Source organism: Helobdella robusta, assembly GCF_000326865.2.
Source record: "Helobdella robusta unplaced genomic scaffold HELROscaffold_104, whole genome shotgun sequence".
Lineage (NCBI taxonomy): Eukaryota > Metazoa > Annelida > Clitellata > Rhynchobdellida > Glossiphoniidae > Helobdella > Helobdella robusta.
Genome location: NW_008703589.1, coordinates 178,369 through 197,650, shown reverse-complemented (window position 1 = coordinate 197,650; position 19,282 = coordinate 178,369). Strand labels below are relative to the sequence as shown.

Below are 19,282 nucleotides of genomic sequence, written 5' to 3'. Positions count from 1 at the left end.
TCATCACTATCATCATCATCATCTTCAAAGGTTGACCTCAGCGTGACCCTACAACGTCGCCAACTTTACGATCTTCTGGTTGGCGGGAAAAACATCGATGACGTCAGCCTGACGGAGAAAGAAAAGTTGGAGTTGTATAAAAAATTCATGGCTCTTGCAGAATTGAGCAAGTGCTGATTGGCTGGCCGGATGGCTGGTGGGTTGACTGGATGGCTGATTGGTTGGTTGGTAGGCTGGCGGGCTGGCTGGTTGATTGGTTGGTGGGTTGATTGGTTAGTTGGCTGGTTGGTTGATTGGTTGGTGGGTTGATTGGTTGGTTGGCTAGTTAGCTGGCTGGTTGGTTGGCTGGATGGTTTTTGATTGATTGGTTGGTTGGTCTGACCAACTGATAAGTTAATTCTTTCTATTTGATTGATTAGTTCGATGGCTTACATTAAATGCTGGCACATTTTGATTGGTTAAATACTTATATATATATATATTCCTGCAATTTTGTGATGGCATTATTATTATCATTATTATTATCACCATTATTATTATCATTATTATTATCATGACGAATAATTATTATAAGTGGCGGATTGAAGGGGGTGTCGGTACACCATTAACTCCTATTACCATCAACCCAACCCCCATCACCATCAACCAACCTCGCCACCATCGACCCAACAGCCAACGACCATTTTGACGATTCAAACAACAGTTTATAATTTAATTTATTCTTAATAGAAAAATTGACACAAAACTTCAGGGAAAGCTAAAAAAATAGGTTGCTAAAAGCTTCCAGTTTTAAAACTTCCGGCAAACTTTGACCTCCATTTTAGACTCTGCCCTCTTCCCCGTAAAATCTTGCCCCGCTGTGAAACCTTATACCCCTCGTAAAACCTTGTCCCCCTCGTCAAAGTTGTCCCGATCCGCCGATGATTTGTTACAGCAAGCAATTAATTTTAGCTTTTGATTTATAGTTACATCGATGTGAATATTGCGATTGTGATTATGATTGAATGATGATGATGAAGATGATGAAAATAATAATAATAATAATAATAATGGTATCACCGATAACATTAATATGAATTTTAACAATAAAAGGCTTATTACGAAGCTTTATTTAAACAATGTACTAGCAGACAATTTTTTAAATGTATGTGTGTGTTCGTGTGTGTGCGTGTGTGTGTTCGTGTGTGTGTTCGTGTGTGTGTGTGTGTGTGTGTTCGTGTGTGTGTGTGTGTGTGTGTGTGTGTGTGTGTGTGTGTTCGTGTTTTGAAACAGTAAGTGAATTTTTTTCATTTTGAAGAAGTTATAAACTTTATTTTTTTCATTGTCAGTGTGTTTAACAATAACAACAACAACAATAATATAACACAATATAACCATGCGTCGAATGGAATTTGTATTTGATTGTTTATTTATTTTTTTTATTTATTCTTTCATTCATTCATTCAATCATTCATTCATTCATTTATTCATTCGTTCGTTCATTCATTCATTCGTTCGTTCGTTCATTCATTCATTCATTCATTCATTCTACTGTTTATCCATATATTTCTACTCATTCAATCATTCATTTTTTTTAATTAATTATTTAATTAAGTTAATTAATTCAATAATTCATTCATCCATTCATTCATTCGTTCGTTCGATCATTCATTCATTCATCCATCCATCCATTCATTCGCAAGTTAATTCTGCTGCTACAATCCTAATAACAGCACAATAACTATTTCTACTACTATTACTACCACTACCACTACTACTACTACCACTACAACAACAACTACCACTACAACAACAACTACTACTACTACTACTGCTACTACTACTACTACTAAGAATAACAACAACAACAATAATATAACACAATACACAATATACACAATAACTATTACTACCACTACCACTACTACTACTACCACTACAACAACAACTACCACTACAACAACTACTACTACTACTACTGCTACTACTACTACTACTAAGAATAACAACAACAACAATAATATAACACAATACACAATAACTATTACTACCACTACCACTACTACTACTACCACTACAACAACAACTACCACTACAACAACAACAACTACTACTACTACTACTACTACTACTACTACTACTGCTACTATTACTACTACTAAGAATAACAACAACAACAATAATAATAATAATAACAATAATAAAATTACTCATTCATTGAGGAATGTCTTACCTACGTGATGTTATAATTGTCAGCCAGCCAAGCATGACGAATAATAATAATAACAATAACAATAATTATTATTATTATAATAATAAATATAATTATTATTATAATAATAATTAGAATAATAATAATTGTTGAAATAGCAAATAGAATTTTGCAACTTGAATTAAGTAGCATAGTAGTAGTAAGTTGTTCGAATTTTATTCATTTTATTCCTATCTATCCCCTCTCTCTCTCTCTCTCTCTCTCTTTTTCTCTTATATATGTATATCTTTCTCTCTCTTTCTCTCTCTCTCTTTATACTGCTACTACTTATTCATTCTTCATTCTTCTCTCTCTCCCTCTCCCTCTTTTTCTCTCTTCTCTCTCTCTGTTACAGTTCTTCTTGTATCATGTTTACGAGTTCAAAACTTCACACACTCTCTTTTCCACGTCTCAATCTCTCTAAATTTTAACACTCTCCCAATCCATTCCCATATTCTTCTTACTTTCTTACACTCACTCATTCTCTCTCTCTCTTTTTTCTCCCTCTCTCTCTCTCTTTCTTTCTCTCTCTCTCTCTCTTTCTCTCTCTCTCTCTCTCTCTTCTCTCTAGTGACAATAGTAATCTTACTCTTCTTGCTCTTGACTTTTCTTCTGCCTCTGATACTGTTGATCATACTATTCTCTTGAAGCTGCTTGATGATTCTTTTAATATTGCTGATTCTTGTCTATCTTAGTTTTTTTCCTATCTCTGTAATCGTTTTTCTTCTGTTGTTCTCAATAATTCTACTTCTAACTCTTCTACTCTTATTTTCGGGGTACCTCAGGGTTCTATCCTTGGCCCTCTTCTATTTATACTCCATACTTCTGAACTACCTCGTATTATTAATAACTTTTCTTTCTCTAGTCAACTATATGCTGATGATTCTTATATTTATACTTCTTTTCCTCCATCTAATCTCAATAGTGTTCTTCATAATTTATCTCTATGTCTTTCTTCGATTATCGCTTGGTCTGATTCTATGTGTCTTAAACTTAATCCTTCTAAGTTTGAATTAATTTGTTTTAATAAATCTAAACACTCAATTACTATTCCTCCTATTATCTTACCTGATTCTAAAACTCTTGATGTCTCTCATAAGTTTTGTAGTCTAGGTTTTATCTTTGATTCTACTATGTCTCTCTCTTCTCAGATTAATAGTGTTGCTAGAAGCTCTTACTTTCATCTACGTAGAATAGAAAAACTTTTGCCTTTTCATGATGATCCTACTCTTTTCCTTCTTGTTACTTCGTTAGTCTTATCTAGGATTGATTATCTTAACTCGCTCTACTATGGTCTTCCTGACTCTATACTCTATTCTTTAAGTAAAGCTTTTAACTCTGCTGCTCGTCTAGTTGCTCGTGCCCCTTTCTTTTCTCATATATCTCCATATCTTGTTCTCTTGCACTGGCTACCTATAAAATATAGAATAATTTTTAAAATTTGCACGTTCATGTATAAGTCTCAATCTAAATTATTTCCTAAGTACTTATCAGATATATTAATTGAACCTAAACGCCCCGGTTTACGATCGTCTTCTTCTTCTCGCTTTTTCTTAACTCGTGTTAAACACTCTTTTGCCAAATCTGCTTTTGCTTTTTCTGGTCCTTTTCTCTGGAACTCTCTACCAACTTCTCTAACTATTTCTCCATCACTTGCGAAGTTCAGAGCGGATCTCAAGACCCATCTGTTTTCAAAATTCATTGAGGAGCGCTGTTGAACATCGCGGAAATAGCGCTTTATAAGCTAATTGATTGATTGATTGATTTGCTAATTCCAACACCACACACAACAAACTTGTTCGTAAGATATATTAATATGTAACCCATGACAAACATTAACTTTATATGATAAATTTATATTTGTTACACACATAACATATATATATATATTTAACCCATTAAAATTTTCATTATTCATGTTATTATTATTTTTATTAGTGTTATTTATATTTTGCCAAGGATTAAGAATTTGTGATTTAATGTTTTTATAGACTAACGAAGATGATGTTAATGTTTGTTCGTTTGGATGGTTGGTTGGTTGGTTGGATGGCTGATTGGCTGGTTGGTTTGTTGGTTGCTAGATTGGTTGATTGAATTATCGGTTAAATAAATGATTAAAAGACTATTAAATAAATGAATGAATAAATAAATAAATTAATTAATTAATTAATCAATCATCAATTAATTGACTGAACTTGAATAAACAAAACATTTTAATGACCATTTTCAATCAATTTCATTCTATTTATTCATTAACGGATTAATTATTTTAAACTCTTGACTAATTTTTTTTCTTGTTTAGAACTTACATTCACTTTTAACAAACTATATATATATACATATATGCTATATATATATATATATATATATATATATATACATATTATATGTGAGTAATTTATTTGTTAGTTTAAATATTAATGTGAAATGTTTGTGTGTTTGTTATGCTGCTTATTTAAAATGCGGGAAGGAGAATTATTTTTCGAAGATTGAAATGAATGATTGAAGAAATGAATGAGTGAGTGAGTGAGTGAGTGAGTGAGTGAGTGAGTGAGTGAGTGAGTGAGTGAGTGAGTGAGTGAGTGAGTGAGTGAGTGAGTGAAAGAATGAATGAATAAACAAAAGATGGATTGAAAGAACAAATGAAAGAACGACCCAGTGAATGAAAGAAAGAAGATTTGTCCTACTGCAAATCAAACAAATCGAAGCTTTGTAAAAAAAAGAGCAAAGACAGAACGATTAATTGAACGAATAAATGAATGAACGAATAAATGAATGAACGAGCGAATAAATGAATGAATGAATGAATAAACATTCAAGAGAAGATGAATGAACGTGTGAATGAACCAATGAATGCACCTACTATCAAACGAACAAATGAAATGATTGAAGTATGAACTGAGTGACGAATGAATGAACGAACACAAAAGAACGAGTGAGTGAACGAGTGAGTGAATGAATGAATGAATGAATGAATGAATGAATGAATGAATGAATGAATGAATGAATGAATGAATGAATGAATGAATGAATGAATGAATGAATGAATGAATGAATGAATGAATGAATGAATGAATGAATGAATGAATGAATGAATGAATGAATGAATGAATGAATGAATGAATGAATGAATGAATGAATGAATGGATGAATGAATGGATGAATGAATGAATGGATGAATGGATGAATGAATGAATGAATGAATGAATGAATGAATGAATGAATGAATGGATGAATGAATGAATGAATGGATGAATGAATGGATGAATGAATGGATGAATGAATGGATGAATGAATGAATGGATGAATGAATGAATGAATGAATGAATGAATGAATGAATGAATGAATGAATGAATGAATGAATGAATGAATGAATGAATGAATGAATGAATGAATGAATGAATGAATGAATGAAAGATTCTTATCAGAATAAAATAAAAGATTCTTATCAGAATAAAATAGAAGATTCTCATCAGAATAAAATTGAAAATTCTTATCAGAAGAAAATAGAAGATTCTTATCAGAATAAAATAGAAGATTCTTATCAGAAAGCCAAGTGTGACTTGCTTCTCAAAGTGCTTAACCTATTTTTAAAATAATCCTATCTTCATGCTGAATTATATTTATGTTACACCAAATGTTATATCAAATTTCGAATGAGTCGGATGTTGACAATGTTGCCTTAACTTGCCTATTCATCACATAGAACGATCCTTTTTCTGACTTTTATTAAAAAAACTGCTCACAACGGATGACATACGATGAATGAATGAATGAATGAATCGATCAATCAATTAATCACTCAATCAATTTATCAATCAATTAATCAATCGATCAATCAATTAATCAATCAATCAATTAATCAATCAATTATTTAAAATCCAATTAAAAGTTTATATCGTAAAATGGGATCAACTCTCTCTTTCAATTCAACTGGCATCTCTCCATTTCAGTCAGTTCTGAATAACGAAAGCAACATAATAAACATTTTTGTAATTGATTTTTTCAAACTACCAGCAACAGTGGAGGACCCATAGGGGCAGGGAGGTCGGGTTATGCCTCTTCCCCCGCTAGATTAGGAAAGAAAAATTTTGAAAGAAATTCCGAAAGATTCTGAGTAAAATTGAGTAAAAAAATTAACGAAAATTAGCAGAAAAGCTCATTAACCCGAGAATTTTTCAAATTCTAACCCTAACCCACCAAAACGGAGATTACTAGAAAAAGGTCATCAGCTTAAGAGATGTTTAAAATCCTTCCCCCAACTGCAAAATTATGGACCCACCGCTTGCCATGATTTAAATTTCTATAAAAATTACTTATAAAACTTTTCCTGCAGTAAGATTTGCAGTTTTTACAGACACTTGGTTCAGCATTCCATGCGGTACTTCCAGCGGACTTATAAAATGAGTTTGAATATTCCTTAGCGGCAGGCCAGAGTGAGTCATTGTAATTAATTTTGTACCAGCCAACTGTGGAGCTGTTGGTACTAACTACACTTCCAGGTGCTGTTCGTCAGGATGAAGTTCCCTGGTGTGGTGTATTGTGTTTACAGAATGTGGAAACATTTCGGAAAAATATCTAAAATCTAGTAAAGTTAAACGAGTCAGCACTAACCTTCAAGATTATCATTGTACCCTTCTACGGCGATGACAATCTGGTCGCCTCCAACATTGTAGTGGTCCGGTTGGTCCCAGTCGTTTGCATGTGGAAAAGTCGCAGGAGACACAGAAATGCTTCTGCCGTTGGTGTAAAATTCCTCCAGTTTGTTAACCACGTCAATGGTCAGTGTTTCATTAATTGCATTTAAATCTAAATTAACGGAATTATATATTTTTTAAGTTGCGAAAAAGTTATAATAATGCAAAATTTAGTAAATTAACTAAATTTCTCGCCATAAAAACCTTCTCTGAAATAATATTGGCAACCGGACAGTACGGAAAACTTGCCGAGCGTTTCATTGAAGAGCTGGCGCTGGTTGATAAGGTTGAAGAAGTTGTAAGCCACACAACCGGCTCTTCTTTGTGAGCATCTCATAGAACACAACACGAGGGCTTCTAGGCTAGTGACTTCATTCGCATGATCGCACGAACAAAATCTTGCCTCGTCTTCCATAAACTTGTAGAAACATTTATAAGCCACAATAGCATTAATACATAACATCAAAAAACTATACAGCCAACTCATTTTTGAAGTAAATTAATTTAATTTAAGTAAAGTTTTACAATAATTTAACGATAATTAAACAGTTAATCAAAAGTTATACTCAACTGGGAACGCAATGCGTAGTAGTGTGTCGTATTTAATGTCGATGTAGAATATTTTACTAAGGTTGAAACATATACAAACACAGCCCTGTAGCATTCGTAAAAATTTTTTATTGTCATGTATTTTTTCATGTCTTGAATTTTTAATACCAACTATGAATCCTTTTGTGAAGTTTTATTCCTAAAAAACTCAAGACAATTCTATTTCTTTCCATGCTATTTCTTTAACAAAGCGTTCCCTCTCTCGCTCAACATCTTTGCTCTCAAGCACTGAATAATTCAGTCTGCTTTTGTTTCTTTGCTTCTGTAGGACATTTTAAATTGAATTCATGTATATTTTTACATTTTCCAATAAACTGTATACCATAATTTCGGAAACTATTAAAATTATTTAGTGTGTATTACTTTTTGCAAGTGCATTAACACGACAAATTTTTTTTGGTTCTTTACTAAACTACACTTAGATGCTTCTTGCTTCCAATCGAATAATTTCAATGTAATATTATTCCACAACTTACAGATTTTCACTTCGGAATGAGTTGAAGAATTGCCATTGGAAAATCATTAACGTTTAATAAAATAATTAATTAAATAAAATAAATTTATATAAAGCGTCAATTAATAAAAGTTCTCATAAGCGCTATCAGTAAGTTCACGAACGAAGAGAAAAATAATTGAGATAGACATGGAAAAAAAAGAAAATCACATTGAAAATATGTCTTTACAATATTCCTAAAAGTGTCAATAGTTAATCACACTAAACTGATGGTTGTCATGTATGTTTGATTCCCTGATGTGTATGAATAATTGTTTACATGGGTATGTAGGTGGGTAATTTTATTTAAATTTTGCTTGATTAGACACCTTAAACTTGAATGAGCTATCTACTGTCAAAGTCTAATGTAATTGAATTGTAACACTCAACTGAGTTTAGTCTACTACTTTGAATATGGACGGACAGCTAGCGGTCATTTGCTGGCAACATTTATGGTGATAACTTTAGAATTCGTTATTCTCATCATCATCAACTGTTCGTTTTTAAGATTGTTCGTCTTAAAGATTGTTCGTCTTAAAGATTGTTCGTCTTAAAGATTGTTCGTCTTTAAGATTGTTCGTCTTTAAGAATGTTCGTCTTTAAGATTGTTCGTCTTTAAGAATGTTCGTCTTTAAGATTGTTCGTCTTTAAGATTGTTCGTCTTTAAGATTGTTCGTCTTTAAGATTGTTCGTCTTTAAGATTGTTCGTCTTTAAGGTTGTTTGTCTTTAAGAATGTTCGTCTTTAAGATTGTTCGTCTTTAAGATTGTTCGTCTTTAAGAATGTTCGTCTTTAAGATTGTTCGTCTTTAAGAATGTTCGTCTTTAAGATTTTTCGTCTTTAAGATTGTTCGTCTTTAAGGTTGTTCGTCTTTAAGATCCATTATTGATACACAGGCCCTTTGACAATTTTATGAATTTATGAGTGGCGTGCCATAAATAATGAAAAGTAAAAAAAATAATAACGTTAAAAGTGAATTTTGTTAAAAATTAGTTAGGCTAGATTTTAAAAACAAGATGAACTGGCGAAACGCTCTTCGAATGAAATCGAAGATACAAATACTTACACGTAAATATATATAATAGCATTTGGAATAATATTTTTTAAACAGATAAAACTGTCAAGCGATGGAAATGGGTCTTCAGTTGGAAGAGTTGGAAGATTTGCCTCTACCTGACCATTTGTTGATTAAAATTTATTCATTTTTGCCGCGAATGAGAGATAAATTTCGTTTGTCACTAACGAACAGGCGACTTCGCGATTTGTTTTTGAGCCCCCAGCTCTGGGAAAGTTTTTATGTTGAGTTCTCATCATGTCACCAAGACTCTCTTTATAGGTGTAAGTCTTGTAAAGGTAAACTGATACGAATGTCAGATTCGTCGCAAGATGATTTTTATTTTTCCATCTTTAAAGGCGCGACTCCGTCTCTTTCTTCTGAATCAAAACCACAAAAGTTGTACAAGTCTCATCTGTGCAGCCACTTCCAAAGAGTACTTACCAAGTACAACCGCCACGTAAAAAGTTGCTCATTTTTGTTGGGTGGTTATTTGGACTGTGGCCCTCTTTGGAAAATTGGTGACTATGAAAAAGAGCTTTTTCAAACTTTGCAGGTAGCCGTAAAACATTGCTGCTCGTTAGAAAATTTGGAGATAGGGCTAGGAGAATGGCTTTCAATGCATGACTCTTCAATAAATTTTTCATCTGTTACAGAAATGGATTTAATTTATAAACTCATCTCAAACAACAGCAAAACTCTTCGATCGCTCAGTATCATTTCGTGGCCAGTCAGACATGAAGATGGGGCTCCGAGCATTCTAAACAGCCTTCCAGATTTACAGAAATTGTCAATCTTTCATCCGAAAATTGTTGACGACACATGGATAAGACTAAGTGCCTCCATTCCTCAACCTGAATATGTAAATATTTTTTTTATAACTTTGTTGATTTTATTACTTTTCCATTTAAAACTCATATTGAATTAGGTTTTTCTCAGTGTGCAAAAGTTACGAAACTTAACTTCACTATCTCTCCATTGTTTCTGCATATCAGCAGAGCTTTTAAATGAACTCTCACTCATTAAGCCAAAATTCAACACAAAAGTCTACCCACATCTCACTAGGTTGAACATTTTGCTGATATTTGAATACCAAAATAGAAAGTTCTTCGACATACCTCAAGAGAAATGGAGAACTCTACACAAAACCCACCAGAACCTTGCAATGCGTCTCTCAATTGGGAACAAAATTCCTTATCCTTCTCTATTCAGGTTCTTGGAAGTGGTCAAATGTTTCGACGTTGAATCTGTAATCATCTCTCAGTACTGCGTTTATGACGTCAGCCTCATAAGCACGTTGGCAGCCGATTTCAACAGGTTGAAGTCCTTCGTCGATTACACGTGTGGTTCTGCAGATTTGTGCAATTTATTGTCACTTGTGGAGAACTCTCCTCTCATCGATACTCTCGTCTACCATGGTGATATTGAAGATCAGTGCGTCCTAAAACTCATTGCTATGAGGCACTGGAGAAAATTTGAAGTTTGTTCAATTAATTGTCAAATAAATTATTATTCAAATAATTACTTACTCAATTATTCAAGTTTTTAATTACTTAATAATTCAAATATTTATTACTCAATTATTCAAATATTTAATTACTCAATTATTCAAATATTTATTCAAATCGTTTGAATAATTTTTGTTTTGTTCATACTGATTATTTTGAATGAATTCTCAATTGATGAGAATCACATTCAGATACAAAAAAAACACCACATTCTGTCATACAAACAGAATTTTACATCCCACGAAACTACTTAACAACTCTGAATGAAATTCACTCAACCAAATTTCAGATCAATATGAGCAACGTCATAATCAAATTCCCTGGTCAACCATTTGACCCTGACAGTGTACTAACAAAAGACGAGACGACAGGTCAGTACATTCAGACCGCAATGTACCTAGAGCCCGGAAAAGGTTTCAACCTCACTGAAGATCACCAAACATACAAAAAAACTGTCTTGAATAACATAGAGAAATTTGCCAAAAGTCATCTGAGGTGTGAGTGGCGGCCTTTTAAGGGAAGAGAGTTGATGGCTCTTTCAGAAAGTTTCGGTAAAACTTAATAGCCTTCGGCGGGGTTCATAATGATATATACGTATCCCTCTTTCTCTATTTGTTCATGTATACGCAAGCATTTGTAGACATTTAAATTATTATCACATCTTAGATATATGAGCACATGTATTTTAATCTACGCCCATTATTTAAATTTTATGTTATATATATATATATTTTAATTGTTAAAAAAAAAGAAAAAATATATATATATGTGTGTGAGTTTTTTTTATATATGTGTCTTTCTTTCTATATATTCTATCTAATTATTTATATATATATATATATATATAATATTCTCTTTCTCTCTCTCCTTTTCCCGCCCCTCTCTCTCTCTCTCTCTCTCTCTTTAAAGATATATATCTTTGGTTTGATATATATATATATGTATGTATATATATATATCTGGTGATGGGTTTTTTGATACTGTTTGTGATATATAGATACAATTCTTACACATACAATTCCCCTCTTCAATATTTTCTAGATCAGCAAACACACGTTGCGTTTTAATACACGCGAAACAAGGCAATGTGTGTTGGGCGGAGATCCTTGCAATCGAATCTGGTAAACTGCGATAACTGAGCCAAGCACTTTACCTTTATACCGCCCAGACAGATTATATACATGTATTGCAATGTATCACAAAACTCTATTTTGAATGTTGGGAAAGTTGTCAAGTTATTTAGTTGTGTGACTGAGACTTTCATGTTTTTAATTCATTTTCTGTAAACTCAATAAAATGGACCCATCACTTATAATAATTCTTAAACATGCTACAATGCACACTCTTTTCCTGCCAACTTAATAACACACGCACACACACACGCATATACACACATACACACGCACACACACACAATTTGTTCGTATGATTTTAAATGAAAAAATTTGCCAACGTGCTTTTTTATCGCATTTGGGTTAATCGGTTTCATCTTTAGTTTGAAATATTGGTAATAAAATATTTTTCACCCATAAACTCCCGGCGTTAAATAATAATTTCATCACTGTATAACTATATTGATACAAATATGGGCCTCTGAACAAAAAATATTCAAATTATCGACTGTTTCTAGCCCACCGAATTCCCCATACCATGCCAAATTTCATGCCACGGGCTGAACAAACAAAGAATGATCAATCGACAAACGCGTGCTGACATGTTTCGGATACACTGTCAGCCGCCACTTGATAATCTCGTCTGACACTCTTTTCCTAAATCTACATTTGCTTTTTCTGGCCCCTTTCTCTTGAACTCTCTACCTCCTCCGACTACTTCTCCATCACTTACCAAGCCAGTGCAAGAGAACAAGATATGGAGATATATGAGAAAAGAGAGGGGCACGAGCAACTAGACGAGCGGTTAAAAGCTTTACTTAAAGGATAGAGTGTAGAATCAGGAAGACCATAGTAGAGCGAGTTACAAATAACCAATCCTAGATAAGACTAACGAAGTAACAAAAAGGAGAAGAGTAGGATCGTCAAGAAAAGGCACAAATTTTTTATTCTACGTAGATGAAAGTAAGAACATCTAGCAACACCATTAATCTGAGAAGAAAGAGACATACTGGAATGAAAGATAAAGCTTAGACTACGAAACTTGTGAGATGAAAGAGCTTGCGAAATTGCATGGGTTTCAACAAACAACTAATACTAAATACAAATTTGACTCCATGTGTTTAAAATATTGTAATTAACTCGAATTATGTAATTTGAAATTATTTTTGTCAATAAGCCATAGGTTATCTTACTTACAAAATTGCAATATTTTCATTAAAATTGACAAAAATAATTTCAAATTATATAGTTCACGGTTCATTGGTTAATTAGATGTTTGTTTGATTGGTTAGTTAAATAATTGATTGTTCGGTCAGTTGATTTGATTCAGCGGTTGATTGATTGATTTATTTGTTGATTGGTTAATTGATAGTACAGTATCAAACAGTATCTTATTAATTGATTGATTTATTTGTTGATTGGTTAATTGATAGTACAGTATCAAACAGTATCTTATTAAACAAAGTAGTATCATAAAATGAATAAAGATACTTTTTTTAAAACTTTTAAAAATTCTCATTTTGATTCCATTGCGACCTCGACGATGATGATTGTGACTGACTAATTAGAAAACTTCAAATAAAACTGTTAAAATAGGATGGGCAAATGAAGTCATGTTAACCGTAGTAATTTAACTGCCTGTAAGTGAATTAGCCGGTATAAAGGTTATGTTCAATTCCTATCAAATAAACTTGACCAAATATCATACGCAGGCAAAACTAAATAAAAAAATAGATAGATAGATATGTGTAGTTATAATACATTTATAAAGTTATATTCAAACACTCAAATTGTACAATTGTGTTATGGTGTAGTCTCAAATTATTTTGAATTCTCTCAGAAAATATTAAACGTTTTACTATATACTAGTATACTAATTATTATATTCTAGATACTTTTATCAACAATTTTTAAAATATTTTCAATTAGATTTCATCGCGACATCGATGATGATGATTGTGACCTGAGTGCTAAAAAAGCATCAAAGAAAATTTTTAAATAGGATGGAGAATTTGTTACGGAATCGTTGGAGGAAATGACGTCATGCTAGCGGTATTCTATACTTAGTAAAATGTATCCCTTCAACTTCCACACCAAAAGAACAAGTTTTTCAAAATCTGGAAAACTGATAAGCATAAAAAGAAATAGATTGCGAGATAGTTCATTTGAAGGGTGTGCGTGTTTAAATGATTGGAAGGAATTATTTGGCAAAGAAAACTAGTGTATTGTTCTATTTTAATTAAATTTTGAATAAAATATTCTTTAAACTCGCTCGTGTTAGTTCTTTGATATCAATATTGGGGATATTCGTATATAAAGCGAACAAAATTTTAATATAAAAGTGCTTATAAACCTACGCATTTGGCTCAGCTTGGCTTGGCTCGGCTTGGCGAATTGGATGTTAAGCAAGGTGTGGTCTTAAATTATTTTGAATTCTCCCCAGAAACTTTGAACTGCGTGCGAACATATGTAGCACTGATTACTGTTGCTTTTATTATGAATTTATATAACTAAAATCCATGTATAAAAATTATTAATATTAAATGCTTATATAAAAAATAGTATGGCTGATTAAACCAGCCAATCAGAAAGTTTCGATGGCGTTCGTTGGATGACGTCAATTTAGTACGGTTAGCATTGTTGTTAAGACTGTATAATAGTGTAGTACATACATTAAATAAGTTTTTTACTGATGTGAATGATTGAAATGATGAGAATGTATGGTTGAAACGAGTATAAATAGGAGCTGAGAAAGCATGAAAATCAGATCAGGCATTCTGCCTCGCTTTAGGCTTGAAGCGGTCTGCCTGATCTCATTTATTTTATTTTTTTATTTATTTATTTTATTATATAGAGTTATATAGAGTGGTTTGTGTGTTAGTATTTTGTATTTTTTTAAATTTTAGGTGGGTTCTTTAGCGGTTGCTCATGCATACATACATACATAGTGTTTGTTTGTGTGGTAGTATTTTATGTTCTGTTTTACTCCTTTTTCTCTTTCTTCATGAGTCTTGAGTTAAGTTAATGAAACGTAGGTAGGTGAGATTAAAAATTAATTTATTATATAGGTAGGCTAGGGCATAAGGTAATTTAGTTACATAGGTAGGTTAGGAACTTCTATTCTTTTACTCTACTTGGTGGTGTGTTTTTTGTTTTGTGTTTTTTTTTGTTTTGTTTCACACGATACACTCTACAGGTACGCGGTGGTTCCTGGTTTTAGTGGGATTTTTATTGATTGAATGTGGTAGTATGCATGGTTATATAGAGTTATATAGAGTTATATAGAGTTATATAGAGTTATATAGAGTTATATAGAGTTATATAGAGTTATATAGAGTTATATAGAGTTATATAGAGTTATATAGAGTTATATAGAGTTATATAGAGTTATATAGAGTTATATAGAGTTATATAGAGTTATATAGAGTTATATAGAGTTATATAGAGTTATATAGAGTTATATAGAGTTATATAGAGTTATATAGAGTTATATAGAGTTATATAGAGTTATATAGAGTTATATAGAGTTATATAGAGTTATATAGAGTTATATAGAGTTATACAGAGCATAAATCCTATATAGATACCTTTCTTTGAGGTTCTTTTCTTTGCCGACCGGTCGGCTTCTTTGCGTTTCTCTATTTTCATTTAAATTAATTAAATTAATAAGATTTTTCCATTCATTTAAGTTAATTCAGGTTCATTCAGGTTCATTCATTCAGGTTGAAGCTTCCAGAGGAGTTCATCAGAACAGTGGAAGATCGGAATGTTTGATTTCACGCTACGTTCGTTCATTTAGTGGCAAAGAATGCACGCCTGGCTGGGGTACGTTTTACGGTTTCTTTGCGGTTCCTTTTTTGCCAGTTGGCTGGTTTTCCGGCTGGCGGGTTTAACCACGGTTCGTTTCTCTATTTTCATTTAAATTAAATAAATAAGATTTTTTCATTCTATTCATTTCAATTAGGTTGAAGCTTCCAAAGGAGTTCATCATGGAGGATGTCAGGCCACGTTCAGTGGCCTGGCTGGGATACGTTTTATTCTTTTTTCTCAGTAATTTAACATTAAGTAAGAATGCATACACGCACACACATACACACACAATTACATTTAATAGCTATGTAGGTAGGTTAGATAAGCATAATTTTTATTATAGGTAGGATAGATAGGAAGCATCCAACATTAATGTAGTTGAATAGGTAGGCGCGTAAGTTTATCGCTTCTATTTTTTTTTTCTTGCACCCACATTACACGCATCAGCGTATTACACACACACACAAGTACATACATAAACACATATGTTAGTATTTGAGCGTTATTTTATTTTCATTACACATTCTAATTTATTATTACTGAGGTTGAGAGTAATTTAATTTCATAGGTAGTTAAGGGCAATAATGTAATTCTAGGAACAATCTTGTAATGTAAATTAAAACTCTGTAAGTGTACCGATAGGTAGGTTAATTGTAAGTTTTACATTATTATTATTAGGTTGGAGCCCAAGGCATTACGTAGGTGGTGGGGTGGGTGCCGAAAGGCCAATGAATTGGGCTCTTGAGTTTTGTAATTTTAGGTAAGCTAGGGCCATAATGTAATGAATAGGTAAGTTAAGGCTACGTTGTAACACATACTCATTAATAGATATAGGGTTTAAGTTTTATATTATTATTACTAAGTTGGAGCCCAAGGCATTACGTAGGTGGTGGGGTGGGTGCCGAAAGGCCAATGAATTGGGCTCTTGAGTTTTGTAATTTTAGGTAAGCTAGGGCTTAATTGTAATGAATAGGTAAGTTGAGGGTACGATAGCCGATAGACTCTGAATTTCGAAGTCTCTTGTCAGAGGTAAGCCTTAGTGGCCAGTGGTGAACCGGCAATGGTTTACTATCCGGACGGCAATGGTTTACTATCTGCACGGTAATGATTTACTATGCGGCATGGCCATAGTCTACTACCCGCACGGCTTCCGGACGGCAAATGGTTTACTATCCGCAAGGCAGTAGTCTACTATCCGCACGGCAATGGTTTACTATCCGGTGCCCTGGCTGTCGGTGAACCTCTGTGCAAGGAGGGAGAATGAAGGGGGACTTTTGACTATCGTACCATTAACAATTTAATATAGATTAGTTAAGGTAATTGAATAGGTAGATAGGATTATTTTTATTAAGCAATTTGAGATGCAGGCACCGCTAAGCTTTCTGATGAGAATCTTCTCTTTCTCCATTCCACGGGCTGTGTTTCAACAACAATCTCGGGAAGGACTGGCACCAGTTTTGGAGGACAACATAGGAACCGGAAGGCATTCAACATTCTGCCATTGTCGAATGGACAGCGGTAAGTTTTTTTTATATTTTAATCTTTTTATTATTTTCAGATATTATTTATTTGCCATTATTTCCATTTTTTAATCTTTTGCTTCTAAAATTCTAACATTCATTTACTACTACGTTAATAAAAAAAATTGTCTACAGAATGATGAGAGGTGGGCAGTGGTGGGAGTCAACACGTTTCAGATGGTGGTCTCATGATGATTTACGTATGATGATGGTGGTGTAGAAAGAATCAGCTCGTTGGCTGTTTGACTGACACTCAGAAGTTCGGATAACATCTTGTGTGCCGACCAGATAATTGTGGTCGGTGCAATGGAGTACAGCAACTACGATTTTTGAAGTAAGGTTTAGTTTCGTTTTTTATTTTTCTCATTCATTCATATTTTCACTCAATCTTTCAAATTATTTAATTGATTAATTAATTCATTATATTCATTCGTTAATTTATTTATTGATTAATTAATTCATTCATTCACTTTATCATTCAACCAATCATTTATTCGTTTGTTCCTTCGTTCGAAAGTTCATTTACTACAACGCTAATCAAAAATTTTGTCTACAGAATGATGAGAGGTGGGCAGTGGTGGGCGTCAGCACGTTTCAGATGGTGGTCTCATGATGATTTACGTATGATGATGGTGGTGTAGGAAGAATCAGCTCGTTGGCTGTTCGACTGACACTCAGAAGTTCGGATGACATCTTGTGTGCCGACCAGATGATTGTGTGGTCGGTGCAACGGAGTACAGTAACGACGATTTTTGAAGTAAGGATAAGTTTCGTTTTCTCATTTTTCTCATTAATTCATTCGTTCATTTTATTACTCAATCTTTCAAATTATTCTTCCATTAAATGATTCGTTAATTCATTCTATTCATTCATTGAATCATTGATTGATTAATTAATTAATTCATTCATTCTTTTAACTAATTCAGTTAATCATTTATTTGTTCGTTCTTTTGTTCTTTGATTTACCAACATGCTAATTAAAAAAAATTTGTCTACAGAATGATGAGAGGTGGGCTGTGGTGGACGTCAGCACGTTTCAGATGGTGGTCTCATGATGATCATTCCGACGACAATTTGAAGATAATATTAAAGGGAAATTTGTTTTTGTCCCATCGTACCTATGAAAGTACTCGAATTTGAACGAAGGATTAAAGGTTATCTCAATAAGATAAGTTGCCTATTACTTTTTCCAACAGCTTTTAATTTTTTTTTCAGATTTAGTGTTTTTCAGTACCCGGTCAAATTCACGATGCGTGTCAGATGATGGTCGATGCAATGGAGGTTCGTCCGTAGTGAGTGAAGAAGTTTCTGGAGAGTACACGCGCGCACATTTACACACACACACCAATACAAGACACACATACACAACATCCATTCATTCGGTGTCGTCGTTGTTATGTTCCTCTTCAACTTTCTATTTTCTTTACCTGACTTTAATTTAATTCGTAGGTAAGTTAGGGATTGAGATGAGTTGAACAATCGTAGGTAGGCTAGGGCTTAAAATTAGTTAAAATGTTTCAAGTAAAATAAAAACGCTGAAATATGTAAAATAAAATACCTAAAACAAGTAAAATCCAAAATCGTTGAAATACTTATTTGTAGAGAGGAGAGTTGAGTTAACGATTATAAGTAAGCTAGGGCCCTGAGAGTAATTTAATTGTAGGTAGGTGACTGACTACTATTCTTGCGACTTTTTACTAGTTTTTTGTGCTGTGTTTGTTTGTTTTCGCTTCACAGCCCCACACCAACAAAACAAACCACATTTTATTCTCGTCGTCGCCTTAAATTTTACATTTTTGAACAATCTTTTTAATGTCTATTTTTTTATTTTTTTTATTAAATGTTGACTGGTTTCTAGTTTTTTTAATTTGGTTATATAATTTTTGGATATTTCTTGATTTAATAAAAGCAACTATTGTGTTTTTCTTTCTTTACTAAAATCTCGAAATTGTTTGTAGATCTGTACAGTTAAGTGTTGGTTCGAGTTTTAACAAGCCTTGCAAATATTTTTCAAATATGGTTTATTGATTGGTCGATTGGTTGGTTGATTAGTTGATTGAATGAATAATTGGTTGATTGATTGGTTGGTTGATTGATTGATCTCATAGTTTTGTATATATGAAAAAATATCCGATTAAGCCAACATAAGTTATTTGAGACCCTGTAAGCCGCTACAGTAAGCCAACGTATGATTTCAGCAACCAGTTTTTATGAGCACCAGCAGAATGTTAAATATTCATTGAATATAA

General features: G+C 32.9%; 3 protein-coding genes across 3 annotated transcripts; 2 read left to right on the top strand and 1 right to left on the bottom strand.

The window, feature by feature from the left end:
- Positions 1-6,464: 6,464 nt before the first annotated feature.
- Positions 6,465-7,415, bottom strand: HELRODRAFT_183310 (hypothetical protein; the record flags this gene model as incomplete). Its single annotated transcript, XM_009012342.1, has 3 exons — positions 6,465-6,736; positions 6,846-7,040; positions 7,133-7,415. 3 exons carry the CDS (start codon positions 7,413-7,415, stop codon positions 6,465-6,467), a joined length of 750 nt encoding a protein of 249 aa, XP_009010590.1.
- A 1,741-nt stretch (positions 7,416-9,156) lies between these two features.
- Positions 9,157-11,716, top strand: HELRODRAFT_183309 (hypothetical protein; the record flags this gene model as incomplete). Its single annotated transcript, XM_009012341.1, has 4 exons — positions 9,157-9,945; positions 10,012-10,563; positions 10,881-11,086; positions 11,674-11,716. The coding sequence occupies 4 exons, from the start codon at positions 9,157-9,159 to the stop codon at positions 11,714-11,716; spliced, it is 1,590 nt and encodes a 529-aa protein (XP_009010589.1).
- A 2,058-nt stretch (positions 11,717-13,774) lies between these two features.
- On the top strand, positions 13,775-18,088 carry HELRODRAFT_183308 (hypothetical protein; the record flags this gene model as incomplete). The annotated part of the gene is made up of 5 exons (XM_009012340.1): positions 13,775-13,875; positions 15,668-15,768; positions 16,957-17,031; positions 17,675-17,790; positions 18,032-18,088. 5 exons carry the CDS (start codon positions 13,775-13,777, stop codon positions 18,086-18,088), a joined length of 450 nt encoding a protein of 149 aa, XP_009010588.1.
- Between the last annotated feature and the right edge of the window lie 1,194 nt (positions 18,089-19,282).